The sequence below is a fragment of the Myotis nattereri genome, assembly GCF_964212035.1.
Source record: "Myotis nattereri genome assembly, chromosome: 13".
Lineage (NCBI taxonomy): Eukaryota > Metazoa > Chordata > Mammalia > Chiroptera > Vespertilionidae > Myotis > Myotis nattereri.
The window spans coordinates 18,821,473-18,835,230 of record NC_138088.1 but is presented as its reverse complement, the minus strand read 5'-3'; the positions used below and the strand labels follow the sequence as shown (position 1 = coordinate 18,835,230).

General features: G+C 56.0%; 1 protein-coding gene across 2 annotated transcripts in view; it reads left to right on the top strand.

Annotated features, from left to right (window-relative positions):
• The window catches only part of CDH23 (cadherin related 23), a gene marked incomplete at its 5' end in the record, with an annotated part of 360,387 nt that overhangs the window by 222,477 nt on the left and 124,152 nt on the right, over positions 1 to 13,758 (top strand). For both annotated transcript variants that reach the window (XM_081105003.1, XM_081105002.1), the window contains 4 exons: positions 4,687 to 4,751; positions 8,345 to 8,582; positions 9,964 to 10,069; positions 13,502 to 13,629. In XM_081105003.1, coding sequence (XP_080961129.1) covers positions 4,687 to 4,751; positions 8,345 to 8,582; positions 9,964 to 10,069; positions 13,502 to 13,629 — 537 coding nt within the window. The remainder of the gene's footprint in view (positions 1 to 4,686; positions 4,752 to 8,344; positions 8,583 to 9,963; positions 10,070 to 13,501; positions 13,630 to 13,758) is intronic.

Sequence of the window (13,758 nt, the reverse complement as noted above, 5' to 3'; positions counted from 1 at the left end):
GCCTGGGCCGTTCGGTGAGTCCCTGCCCTCCTCTGCCGCGAAGGTTTGGCCAGAAGGGAGCTCGGAGGGGAGCTTGAGCCTGGGGGACCTGTTGGAGAGGCTTTGCGAACCCCAGCCAAGCGTCCTGGGCAGCAGAGCAGCCCCACTCTGGCTGCTCAGCGCCCACCGTGGTGTCTGCTAATAGGGGCTCAGCCGCCAGGAGGAAGGTCAGGCTGGCGCTCCCTGGCTGACCACGGAAATTCCAGGTCTTACTGAATTTGGCAAAGATTTTGAGCCCAGTGCCTGAGCCCTGTGCCGGGCACCAGGGAGGATACAAACAGGAGTTAGGTATGGGCCTCTCTGCAAGGGGAGGGGACAGCATACACAGGCAGCTTTCAGGAATAGCAGACCGTGCTGCGTGTTCCAGAACGGGTACCGCGAGGGGCTCAGCGTGAGAACAGTGAGCGGCCAGGCGCTTGCACAGCCTTTGGGGGTGGGGGGTAGGGGGCGGAGCTTGGACAGCAGTTACGGGATGAAGGGATGGCGCAACCAGGCAGTGAGAGAAGAGTCCGGGTGCATCGGGAGACGTGAGTGCAAGACCACCAGGCCAGTGGCTGTGCCGCGCCTGGACACCAGGGGCCGGGCTGGGGTTGACTCAGCAGCAGGGAGGGCACTGGAGGTTTTAGCTATTGGTTTTGACTCGCGCCCTGGGCCGCTTCTGAGAGTCTCGGCAAGTAGTGCGACATACCAGTGTGCAACCGTGGGTGAGACTCCCGCCCTGGGAGGGCAGTGGCAGGCACAGAGGCACCAGCGGGAGGGCCTGCAGCCGCTGAGGTGCTCACCTGCACCTGGTCTGTCATTTCTCAGTGTTGCCGGGTACAATCTGGGAGCCACCCAGCCTGCCAGCTGGCCCCCCATCCCCTACCCCGGTAGCCATCTGACTGGCCTGCGAGAGCCTGGAGGCCACGCTGCCAGGAGATGGACTGCTCATCCTGGAACATGGCAGGAGGGCAGAGGTGCTCATGACGCCGGAAGGACCTCTGTTCTCTATGCACAGGCCTCTGGCCACTCCTCAGACCCTCCTTTCTGAAGTGGGCACGAGGGCCTCTGTCTGTCTGGCACTTGACTTGTCTGTTGGTCTTTCCGTTGCTCAGGCCTATAGCCAGCCTTGGGAAGGAGATTGTTTTAAAAAATGCCATGGCACCTGCGTGTGGCTGGGGTGGAGCCTGTCACTGGCCCCGACAGCGCCCTCTGCTGGACCGGCTGGCATTGCAGAGCTGCTGAGGCCTCTGCCATGGGACTGCCTGGGGCTGCCTATCCCACAGTGCTGGTTGGTTACAGCGGTTCTCAACCTGTGGGTCGCGAACCCTTTGGGGGTCGAACGACCCTTTCACAGGAGTCGCCTAAGACCATCAGAAAACACATATATAATTACATATTGTTTTTGTGATTAATCACTATGCTTTCATTATGTTCCATTTGTAACAATGAAAATACATCCTGCATATCAGATATTTACATGATGATTCATAACAGGAGCAAAATCACAGTTATGAAGTAGCAACGCAAATAATTTTATGGTTGGGGGTCACATGAGGAACTGTATTAAAGGGTCGCGGCATTAGGAAGGTTGAGAACCACTGATTTAAGACAAAGAGTGTGGAGGCCAGCTCTGCACTTGCCTATCAGTCGTGAGATTTGGGCAAGTTACTTAACATCATCTTTGGTTCGTCTGTGTGTCAAAGGCAGAGAGCAGGCGTTATAATGGTGCCTCCTCATGGTGGTATGGGCCAAACTGAAATGTACACACTGATACTGATAGGTGGGTGCGGGTGCCAATGTGGCGACAGAGGACAGCTACCAGGAGCTTTCCTGAGCTGCTTTTATGTCCAGGCCCCCTTCCCCCACCCTGCCCCACTCTCAGGGAGCCACCGCTTAGCAGGGTGAGAAACACATCAGCACACAGCTTCAGCTCCCGCGTGCAGTCAGGGCTGGGAATATTGCAGAGCCTGAAGCCAACCTTGGGGCGGGGAAGACAGGAGTGGGGAAGCCAGGTGGAGGGAGGAAGCAGCCTACGCAGATGGGGCAGATCCAGGCAGGTGCCAGGGCCAGTCAGGTCCAGCCTGGGTCCGAGAGGAGGCTGGAGCCCGCAGCAAAGGCTGGAGTGCGGGGCTGGAAGGCGGGCAGAAGAGGAGGGGCTGCCCCCTGAGGGCACCAGGGGTTGGATTTGCTGCCTCCTCCCGGGCACAGGGAGCAGGGACCCTCACCCGGCCCCACTGCAGCCTGGCACTGGCCCTGGGGAGGCCCTCTCTGCTGGCTGCCCCCACCCTGGCAGGGGCACAGATGCAGTTTTCCATCTTATTATTCTGCTTCATGCATTTGAAAAATGAAAGTTCTCCCTCTCCCCTTCACCACGCATACATATTTCATACGGTCATTAGACAGTGGCACTAAAGGACTCACAAATCTTCCTGGTCAGCATGGGCGGCCTGGGCGGGCGGCAAGAGGCCCCCAGGGAAAGGGGTCATTGTGCGAGCCATTGTGCCCGGCCCACCTGGGGGGTGCAGGGGGCAGGAGAATGGCAGCTCTATCTGTCCCCAGGGGCTCAACACTGCATCCCCCTCCGCCTCAGCTGCTCCAGGCGCCAGGGTGAAGGACACTGTACAAGGGGACCTCGGGGTCCTCCCCACCCTGGCAGTCCAAGTGCAAGTCTGGAGGCACCCAAGGTCCCTGTGTGGCTTTCAGGTGCCCCAGGCCCCTCACTTCCTGCACGAGCCCAGCCCCCTCTACCTCCCTGATCCCCTTCCTGCTTCCGGGCCACTCTCCCTGCCTTTCCCCGGCCCCGTCTCTTCACCCTTCCTGCTCCATGCCTCTCTTTCCCTTTGAAACCTCTCTCCTCCTTGTCTTTGCCCCCATCTCTCCACCAACTCCCTTCCCCTCACCCCTCGCTTCTTACTCGTATTTAATCATCCATTTCCCAGCATCGCGAAGCGCTGCTATGTGCAGGCATCGTCTGTGCCGGAAGGTGAGCCTGGCAGCTGTGGCCCTGACCTCATGGCCACAGACACTTTCCTTTGACAAACGAGGATGCTGAGGCCTGTGGGGTTGCTGTTTGATCACACCGTGACCTGGGCTGTTGACACTGGCCTGGAACGGGGCTCTCTGCACATTGACCCCTCGGCGTGGGCTCGATGGCAGCTGGCCAGCTGTTCCCCAGGCCGAGCTGCAGTGATTCTGGTCTAATAATACCAAACAGGGTGAGGTTGTATGTCAGTGGGATGGAAGGGAACACGGGCTCCTCACACCCCCTCCCCCCCGCCCCTCCAGTCCCTGGAAGCGGGGGAGAGAGGCCGGCTGTTGGGAGGGGCTTTGGTCTCCTCTCCCCTGGAAGAACCAGTGCCTTTGCTTCTGAGGGCCAGAAGCAGTAACACAGACTCAGAGCACGGCAAGGCGGCCCTGGGTGCAAATCCTTGCTCTGCTCCCTTTCATAGCTGTGAAGCCTTGGGTGAGCCATTTGCCTTCTCTGTGCCTCGGTTTCCCTGTCTCTAATAGCATTGTCATGAAGAGGTTTACTCTGGGCCTCACTGGGGCCTAGGCCTCAGATTTGTGATCTGTGAGATGGGTGGAAATGTCTGTCTTCCTCATCACGTTGTGAGGATAAACATGGATGGTCTTTGAAAATGTAAAAGGTATCATAGCACAGGCTGGCGGGGTCACCATTCTCGCTCTTGTCATCAGCATGAGGCGTGCCTCTCTCCCTCCAGGCTCTTCCCACTACTTCTGATAGAAAGCTGTTGGATTCGCCTGGGTAAAACAGGTCTTGTTGGACTCACAGACCAAACTGCGGTGGGAAGGGATGTAACCCCCAGGACCCGAGAAGTACCAGGACCCAGCCCCTGTCTTCCAGCTCTCCCCTGGGGGCACCTTCATCCTCCCCAACCACCCAACTGCCCCCAGTTCACTCTGGTCCAGCTTCACTGCTATGGGGGAAAACTTCTACCCCTGGCAACCATTTAAAGAATCCCAGGGAAGGATTCTGATTGGCCAGCTGCAGTCGGGGGCCACTCCCAGCCCAGTCCTGTGGTCATGGGCAGAGCAGGCAGCTCCCACTCAGACCACTTGTTCAGGCAGAGAGAGGTGCCAGAGAAGATGGGTGGGGAGAAAAGAGGGTGTTTGCAGTGGAAGAGGTTGCCAGTCAGATGACAGTCTGCCCTGTGCGTGCGATGGATTATTTCTGGGGTTCAAGGAGGGGCACCAGAAATGCCCCTGAGGTGCCTCTTTCACTGGGCAGCACATCTGACTTGGCATCTTTAGAGACGGGAGAAAAACTGGAGAATCCAGCAGATGCTGACCCCCGCCCCCCCCAGTGCCCCCTTCATTTGTGATATTTCTCAAACTGACAGGTCATGACACCAAGCCCCTGAGATCTGCAAAGAATAAGCCTGCCCGGCCTGACATGAGGCAGGAGGGGTGGTTTCCCGAAGTTAGGGTTTCGGTAAAAGATGGAGCTTCCAGAACCCCGCTCTCCCGTATACATTTAAATAGCTGTTTGTGACTGGGGCAACCATGTTGACCTTCGTGGCTCTAGAAAGCTTGGCGTGGGCCAGAGGAGTCGTGCGGGAGGACCAAGGCTGGCCGTGGACAGCTCCTGGTGGGGCCGGGGCCTCAGCCGGGCCTGGCAGTGACGACTTGTTCTCACCTTTGCAGGCAACGGACAATGACGTGGGCACCTTCGGGGAAGTCAGCTACTTCTTCAGCGATGACCCGGACCGGTGAGACCCTGCCCGCTCCTTCCCGGTGGCCTCTGCCACTCCTGTGACGGGAAACTTCTCAGTGCCGGGCGGGGCTACGACCCATGGCTCGAGCCCTGGGCTGGGAGCGGGAACCCAAGGGCCCTGCTGCCAGTTGGACCCTGATGCGGTACAGTCTTGCTCAAGTCCCCTGAGGTCTCCGGGGCGGTGTCTCTGACCCTCAAAAGACAGCGTTTCCAGGCAGTTTCGAAGCTCAGGAGAGCACAGCGGCAGCGGCAGCCAGCGCTTTCGAGGCCCTCGCCGTGTGTCAGGGATTTTGCCAAGTGCTCCGCATGCGTCTTCAGATGTAACTCTCCAAATGGAATGCTGGAGCCCAGGGCTCGGCACTCCTGTCATCCGACTTCACGGATGAGAACCCGCAGCCCAGAGAGGCTAAGTCACTGGCTCAGAGTCTGCAGCTCGGCCAGCACACGGCACGTAGGGCCAGGCCTCCGTGTGGTCTCCCCACAGAGGCACGGCCTCCGGGGGCGGGGGGAGGGGGTATGCTGCAGCCGTTAGGCAGGCGCCCGCCTCACCGCCCGACCCACGCCAGCCTCGCCCTGCCACCCGCCATGCTTCTGGGCATCTCTCTCTCTCTCTTGTCTGTGGTGAAGCTGAGCCGGGAGCAGCTCTCGTTTTTAACGTGATCGAGAGCCAAATTGAATTCAGAGGGCAGGTCTGCTTCTGAAGCCGAAGTGTCTGATGCATCGGGAAGCCCAACAGGATGAGGGCAGCGCTGGCTGTCAGCCTGGATTACGGGCCCGACGGTAAATGACCAGGAAGAGACGGATTATTGGGTGCATTCCGGCCGTTCTCTGCCGCGGAGATGGGGCCTCAAAACGGGAGGAAGGAATGAGCAGCGGGACCGGCGCACAGGGCACCCAGTCCCTCAGGAATCTGTGTTCAGGGGGCCTTGTCCTGGTCATCTTGGGTGTCCTCATCGCCTCCTATCTTCTGGGCCAGGGCTTTCCTGGTCTCTGAGCCAGGATCTTCCAGGCCTGGTGGCTGGCAGCCGTGGAACACGTCAGGGCACACAAATGTCAGCTGACGACTCACGGGGGCACCTGAGGGGGTGTTGAGAGGAGCCAGGTAGACCTTGCTCCTCCCCAGGAGATGTTTGTGAGGCTCAGTCCCTTGAGCAGAAGACGAGGGGTAACTCCTGAGAGAGGACCAAACTCACTATCCTGGCTGGGTGTTTAAAACATTTTGGTTCAGCACCCTCTGGATGGCAAAATTTGTTTTATTGCCCAGATATGTGTGTGTTTTTATTGAGATATAATTGACATAAGTATGGTATTTGTTTCAGGTGCACAGCATAATGATTTATACTTGTGTGTGTTGTGAAATGGTCACCACAATAAGTCTAGTTCACATTTGTCAACATGTATAGGTATCCATTTTTTTCTTGAGGTGAGAACTTTTAAGATCTCTCTTAGCAACATTGGAATATGCAATACAGTATTAGCTATAGTCTTTGCATATACATTGCTGTACATTGCATCCCCGTGTTTATTTATTTTGACAGTGGTTCGGTTTTATCCTTCTGCGTGTGGCTGTCCAGTTTCCCCAACACCATTTATTGAAGAGACTACCCTTTCTTCGTTGTGCATTCTTGGCTTCTTTGTCATAAGTTAATTGACCACATATGTGTGGGGTTATTTCTGGACTCTATTCTGTTCCATTGATCTGCGTGTCTGTCTTTATGCCAGTATCATACTGTACTGATTACTATGGCTCTGTAATATAGTTTGAACTCAGGGAGCATGATGCCTCCAGCTTCGTTGTTCTTTCTCAAGATTGCTTTGGTTGTTTGAGGTCTTTTGTGGTTCCATTCAAATTTTAGGATTATTTGTTCTATTTCTGTGAAACATGCCATTGGAATTTTGAGAGAGATTGCATTGAATCTGTAGGTTGCTTTGGATAATATGGACGTTTTAATAATATTAATTCTTCCAATCCCTGAGCACAGAATAGCTTTCCATTTCTTTGCCATCTTCAGTGCCTTTAATAGCTTTCCATTTCTTTGTCGTCTTCAGTGTCTTTAATCGGTATCTTATAGTTTTCAGTGTATAGACTTTCACTTCCTTGGTTAAATTTATTCCTAGGTATCTTATTTTATGCAATTGTAAATGGGATTGTTTTCTTAATTTCTCTTTTTGACAGTTCCTTATTTGTGTATAGAAATGCAAAAGATTTTTATATATTGATTTTGTATCCTGCAACTTTACTGAATTCATTTATTAGTTCCAATAGTTTTTTGGTGGAATCTTTAGTGCTTTCTATATATGGTAGCACATCTTCTGCAAATAGGGACAGTTTTACTTTTTTCTTTCTGATTTGGATACCTTTTTCTTTCTTGCCTAATTGCTGTGGCTAGGACTTTCAAAACTAAGTTGAATAAAAGTGATAAGAGTAGGTATCTTTGTCTTGTTCCTTATCTTAGAGGAAAAGCTTTCAGCTTTTTACCATTAAGTATGATGTTAGCTGTGGGCTTGTTATCTATGGCTTTATTATATTGAGATACATTCCCTCTGTACCCAGTTTGTTGAAAGTTTTTTTTATAATAAAAGGATCTTGAATTTTGTCAAATGCTTTTTCTGCATCAATTGAGATGATCATATGATTTTTACCCTTTAATGTTGTATCCTGTTAATGAATATCACACCCATGATCTGTGGGTATCACATTCTCATATCTCTGAAGGAAATCCTACATGATCATGGTGTGTGATCCCTTTAATTGAATTGGGTTGGCTAATATTTCGTTGAGGATTTTTGCATCTATGTTCATCAGGAATATTGGCCTGTAACTTATTTTTCAGTTAGTGTCCTTGCCTGGTTTTGGTATCAGGTTAATGCTGGCCTCATAAATGAGTTTCTAAGTATTCCCTTCTCTTCTGTTTTTGGAAGGGTTTGAGAAGGATTGGTATTAATTCATCTCTGAGTGTTTGGTAGAATGTATCAGTGAAGCTGTCTGGTCCTTGACTTTTGTTTGTTGAGAGATTTGTGATTACTGATTCGATTTCATTAGTAGTTATTTTTTCAGATTTTCTGTTTCTTTTTTGTTTCTTTTTTTATAGATTTTCTGTTTCTTGATTCAGTCTTGGTAGATTATATGTATCTAGGAATTTATCCATTTCTTCTAGACTGTCCAATAATTATGTAATTATTCATACTGGTCTCTTATGACCCTTTGTATTTGTGTGGTGTCAGTTACAAGAATCTCTGCCCATTACAGTTCTCCACATCTGACTGTCCGGGAGGCAGAAAGGCCTGTTTGCAGCAAAGGAGGGTCATTCTTCCCGAGCTTCCTCTTTGAGTAAATCCACCTACTCCTGCCCTTTCAGTACCTGACACGTCACCTCCCAGGTGGTCCTGATTCCTGCCCACCACCTCCCACCCGACTCCCCATTACAAATAGATGCTCTTCTTATTGAGGGCACGTTAAATAGGCGATTTCAGACTTCAATTATCTGTGTCTGTTTATCGCCTCGGGCGAGGACAGGCTGGTAAGTGCAGGCCTACAAGCTGCTTTACACCAAGCTGTTCTCTCATCCTCCTTCCTGCCTGGCCCAGGTTCTCTCTGGACAAGGACACGGGACTTATCATGCTGATCGCCAAGCTGGACTATGAGCTCATCCAGCGCTTCACCTTGACCGTCATCGCCCGGGATGGGGGCGGGGAGGAGACCACAGGCCGGGTCCGGATCAACGTGTTGGACGTCAACGACAATGTGCCCACCTTCCAGAAGGATGCCTACGTGGGCGCCCTGCGAGAGAATGAGCCTTCCGTCACACAGCTGGTGCGGCTCCGGGTAAGGCGCCAGGCTTTCCTGCAGCCCGGCCATTCATCTTATCCTCTGCCTGTACCCTCTTCCTGGCGATTCCCCTGGGAAGCCACTGCGAGAGCTGCTAACCTCCATCACAAAGAAGTCTACCGGATTTGGGGGTCACGTTCTTGGTCTGTGTGAGGACGTCCCCTCATGTCCTTGGTTACCAAGTGCAGCTAGTGTCTGCCTCAGCTTAGATTTCAGGTCGCCATTCAGCAAAAGGCCGCCCCCTTCATCTCCCTTGGCAAGTGCGAGCAGTTTCTTCCGTGAGGACCCCCATCCATGCCCTTTAGAGGCTGCTGAGAATCAGGAAGCGCGGTAGCTGGCAGGGACCCGAGGCCCCGGGCACAGCCACCTCACAGGAAGGGAGCAGGTGGGAAGAGAGCTCCAGAAGGCACAGTGAATTAGCAGAGGAGTAGAGGCCAGACTAGAACTCGGGACTCTACACTCCAGGTGTCCTCCTGCAGCGCGTCCCCAGCAGGCTCCAGCCACCTCTGCCCGTGAGGCTGCTCGGTGTCCTCACGCCCCTTCCTCCCTCTGTCCACCCAGAGTGACAGGACCAGGGCCTCCACTTAGAACTTGTTTCTGAAACGAGGGGGAGGAGGTGGGCAAGGAGCACACAGAAGGCAGGACCATGTGCCCACCCAGCATGGGCCATGCTCCCTGTGGGGCCCTGCTCCCCCTCCTCCCTCCCCACTCCGCTCCTATTGTGCCCAGGGTGGCGGGCCACCCTTAGGCTCTCTTCTGTCAGACATCGGGAAAGCAGCTGCTCATCAGCCACCCCAGGAGACAGTCCAGGGGGAGAAGGATCTGACCCCATCCTGAGTGCCTTCTTCCCTCCTTGCATTCATGCACCATGCATTTATTAGATACCTACTGTGTGCAAACACCATGCTGGACTCTAGGTATGCAGCTGCAATCAAGAAACACAGGTTCCTGCTCACCAGGAGCTAAAAGTCTGAGCAAGGCAGGCAGAAATTATACAAGAAGTCGGGGGAACCGACGGGGTGCACAGCACAGGGCCCTAACCCAGTCTCGAGGTCAGGGAAGGCCTCCGTGGGTGGGATGTGCAAGCTGGGACGGAATGGGCTGTAGGTGGTCCTGCCAGGTGTGGTTGAGACCCACTCCGTCCCCTGGGTGAGGCCTGGACTTGCCCACTTCTCCCGAGGCCTCCAGCCTGCCCTTCAGAGTCCCAGGATAGCTCCTCACTCAACATGAGACGTGTCTGCTGGGCGCCAGGCAGCAGCCTCCAGCTGCAAGGCCAGGAGAGTCTGATCACCCAGAAAGGGGGCGCTGAGAGGGACCAGCCCTCTTCCCACCCACCCTCCTCTGGCTCACAGGGCTCTGTCCATCCTCTTCCTTCCAGGCAACAGATGAAGACTCCCCTCCCAACAACCAGATTACCTACAGCATCGTCAACGCCTCCGCCTTCGGCAGCTACTTCGACATCAGCGTGTATGAAGGCTATGCAGGTACAGGGGGCAGGACTGGGGGTCCGGCCAGGAGGAGGGCTGGCAGGTGGGAGCTGGGTTGTGCACTCACACCTGCCTCAGAAGGGGGCTCTCTGACTCTCAGACATGCCGGAGCATTCGGGGAGCTTCCCCGTAGCTCCTGTGGGCTGGAGCAGCACGTGGCATGCGGCCACCCCTCCATGGGTCAAGATCTCAGTCTCAGACGGGCCAGGTTTTTCTCGGGGTCGTAGGCCCAGGCGGCGGATGCTCCCACAATCTGAGGAGTCTCTATATCTCCTCAAGTCTGTCCGGGTAGACCTGTGGGATGGAGATTCGTTAGTCAAGCTTCCCCATCCTGTGGGCTTTCTGCGACTGCCCCCACCCCTCTGAGGACCCTGCCTGGCCCAGGCACAGTTCCACACTTTGGACCCTGCCCTGCCTGCCCGCTGTGAGTCCTGATCCCTAGAGGCTGTGAAAGGAGTAGCAGCAGCAACTTCAAGCTCCACGATCCCATGGGGCCACCTCTTTTTTTTTCAGATGAAGCAACTGGGACACAGAGACAGGGAGCCACTTGCCCAAGGCCACACAGCAAAGCTGTCCGGGAGGCCCTGTGGTCTAGCTCTTGGTTGCCTCTCCAGCCTTGTCTTCGGGCACTTCCCCTCCCATCACCAGAACCCGGCAGCTCGGAACCCTCTCTCTGAGCTCTCCTCTGACAGTGGCCACTGCCTTGTCTTTGCCGTGTCTCTCCCATTGCCCGGCCTCCCTTCCCCGCTGGCTGCTCTAAGGGCTCCTGTGGACATCCCCTCTCTGAAAAGCGTCCCTAATGCCTGAAGCTGGGCTCGCTGCCCCCAAGGCAGAAGGGACACGCATTGGATGACTCTGCGTCCAGTGCTCACTCCTAGCACCACACCGCGGGGTCAGAGAAATGCAGGCGCAGAAATCACAGCCCTGGCTGCAGAGGCTGCCGCCTGATGCTCTCTGTCAAGTCGGTGCCCCTTTAAGAAACGTGACAGTGCCATGCCTCTGCCCACCCTCTCACCTCCCGTTCCCCTTGGCTGGAAGGACCTCCCTTAGGTTTTATATGACTAGAGCAATAATTTGATTTCTGTTTTCCAAATAGAAAGTGGCAATTTAATATTGTTGCAGTGCCTTTGCAGATTACCCATGCCCCCACTCCCGAGCCAATTTGCCTTCCCATCCAAAACCGAGCATCAGTGGGTTCACGCCAAAGGGGACTTGTGGTGAGAGTTCAGGCTGTGCAGGGTGGAGATGTGTGAGGTCTTAGCGCCCCCTCCCCCAGATCCTGCCTCTCCACTTCTGTCCACCTCTGGCGTTAGGGGTCTTCACCCACCTTCTAGCAGAGTCTGCGGAGGGTAAATTCTGCAATGCCATACACTGAGCGTCCCCCAAGGGGTCTCCAGACACTGAGCGTCCCCCAAGGGGTCTACAGACACTGAGCGCCCCCCAAGGGGTCTCCAGACACTGAGCGTCCCCCGGGGGGTCTCCAGACACTGAACGTCCCCCGGGGGGTCTACAGACACTGAGCGTCCCCCGGGGGGTCTACAGACACTGAGCGTCCCCCGGGGGGTCTCCAGACACTGAGCGTCCCCGGGGGGTCTCCAGACACTGAGCGTCCCCCAGGGGATCTACAGACACTGAGCGTCCCCCAGGGGATCTACAGACACTGAGCGTCCCCCAGGGGGTCTCCAGACACTGAGCGTCCCCCGGGGGGTGTACAGACACTGAGCGTCCCCCAGGGGGTCTCCAGACACTGAGCGTCCCCCAGGGGATCTACAGACACTGAGCGTCCCCCGGGGGGTCTCCAGACACTGAGCGTCCCCCAGGGGGTCTCCAGACACTGAGCGTCCCCCGGGGGGTGTACAGACACTGAGCGTCCCCCGGGGGGTCTCCAGACACTGAGCGTCCCCCGGGGGGTGTACAGACACTGAGCGTCCCCCGGGGGGTGTACAGACACTGAGCGTCCCCGGGGGGTGTACAGACACTGAGCGTCCCCCAGGGGGTCTCCAGACACTGAGCGTCCCCCGGGGGGTCTCCAGACACTGAGCGTCCCCCGGGGGGTCTCCAGACACTGAGCGTCCCCCGGGGGATCTACAGACACTGAGCGTCCCCCGGGGGGTCTCCAGACACTGAGCGTCCCCCGGGGGGTCTCCAGACACTGAGCGTCCCCCGGGGGGTGTACAGACACTGAGCGTCCCCCGGGGGGTGTACAGACACTGAGCGTCCCCGGGGGGTCTCCAGACACTGAGCGTCCCCCAGGGGATCTACAGACACTGAGCGTCCCCCGGGGGGTGTACAGACACTGAGCGTCCCCGGGGGGTCTCCAGACACTGAGCGTCCCCCAGGGGATCTACAGACACTGAGCGTCCCCCGGGGGGTGTACAGACACTGAGCGTCCCCGGGGGGTCTCCAGACACTGAGCGTCCCCCAGGGGATCTACAGACACTGAGCGTCCCCCGGGGAGTCTCCAGACACTGAGCGTCCCCCGGGGGGTCTCCAGACACTGAGCGTCCCCCGGGGGATCTACAGACACTGAGCGTCCCCCAGGGGATCTACAGACACTGAGCGTCCCCCGGGGGGTCTCCAGACACTGAGCGTCCCCCGGGGGGTCTCCAGACACTGAGCGTCCCCCGGGGGGTCTCCAGACACTGAGCGTCCCCCAGGGGATCTACAGACACTGAGCGTCCCCCGGGGGGTGTACAGACACTGAGCGTCCCCGGGGGGTCTCCAGACACTGAGCGTCCCCCAGGGGGGTCTCCAGACACTGAGCGTCCCCCGGGGGGTGTACAGACACTGAGCGTCCCCAAGGGGTCTACATAGTGCCCAGAGCGGCTATTGGAGAGGCATGAAGAGCCTGTATGGTAAAGAGAGGAGGGAGGGAGAGAAGAGAAATGGGGAGAAAGGCAATGAGAGGAAAAGATAAGGAGCTGTCCCCACTACCTACTCCACCCCCGACACTGGGCAGTAACGCCCGTTATCTGGAGGGTATCAGGAGCAGTAACAAGGACAGGACTAAAGAGCTTGGGCATGACCTTGTCCTCCAGACAAGTGCCAGGTGAGTGGGTGAGACAGACAGAAAGACAAGTAGGAATGACACTTTCTTGGAAAGAGCCTGGACTCTGGATTCAGACAAACCTCGGCTCGAATTCTGACTCTATTTAGTTCCTAGCTGTGTGTTCCTGGGCAAGTTACTAAACCTCTCTGAGCTTGGATCCTTCATCTGTAAAGTGGGGCGTATATTACCACCAGAATAGCCACACCTGGTGGCCTCGCATGGGGTCTGCCACATATCAGGCAGTCAGTTCATCTAAGTCAACACCATGAGGCTCCAGGAGTTCATGCCAGCTGTCCCCTCCTGCCCCGAGGGAAGCCCTGGCTGGATGGGTACTGAAGGCTGCTTACAGGGGTCCTGGGGCCCTGTTCCTGTCATTTCAGTGATCAGTGTGAGCCGCCCCCTGGATTACGAGCAGATACCCAATGGACTGATTTATCTGACGGTCATGGCCAAGGATGCTGGCAACCCCCCTCTGAACAGCACTGTCCCTGTCACCATCGAGGTGTTTGTAAGTACCCAGGGGCGCTGGCCTTGCCCTCCAGGGTAAGGGGTGGTGAGGGCTTCCCAGGGTGCCAGGGGCCCCTCCTGAGCCCTGTGTCCCCAAGTCCTTGACTGTCCCCACAGCTCAGGGACTTAC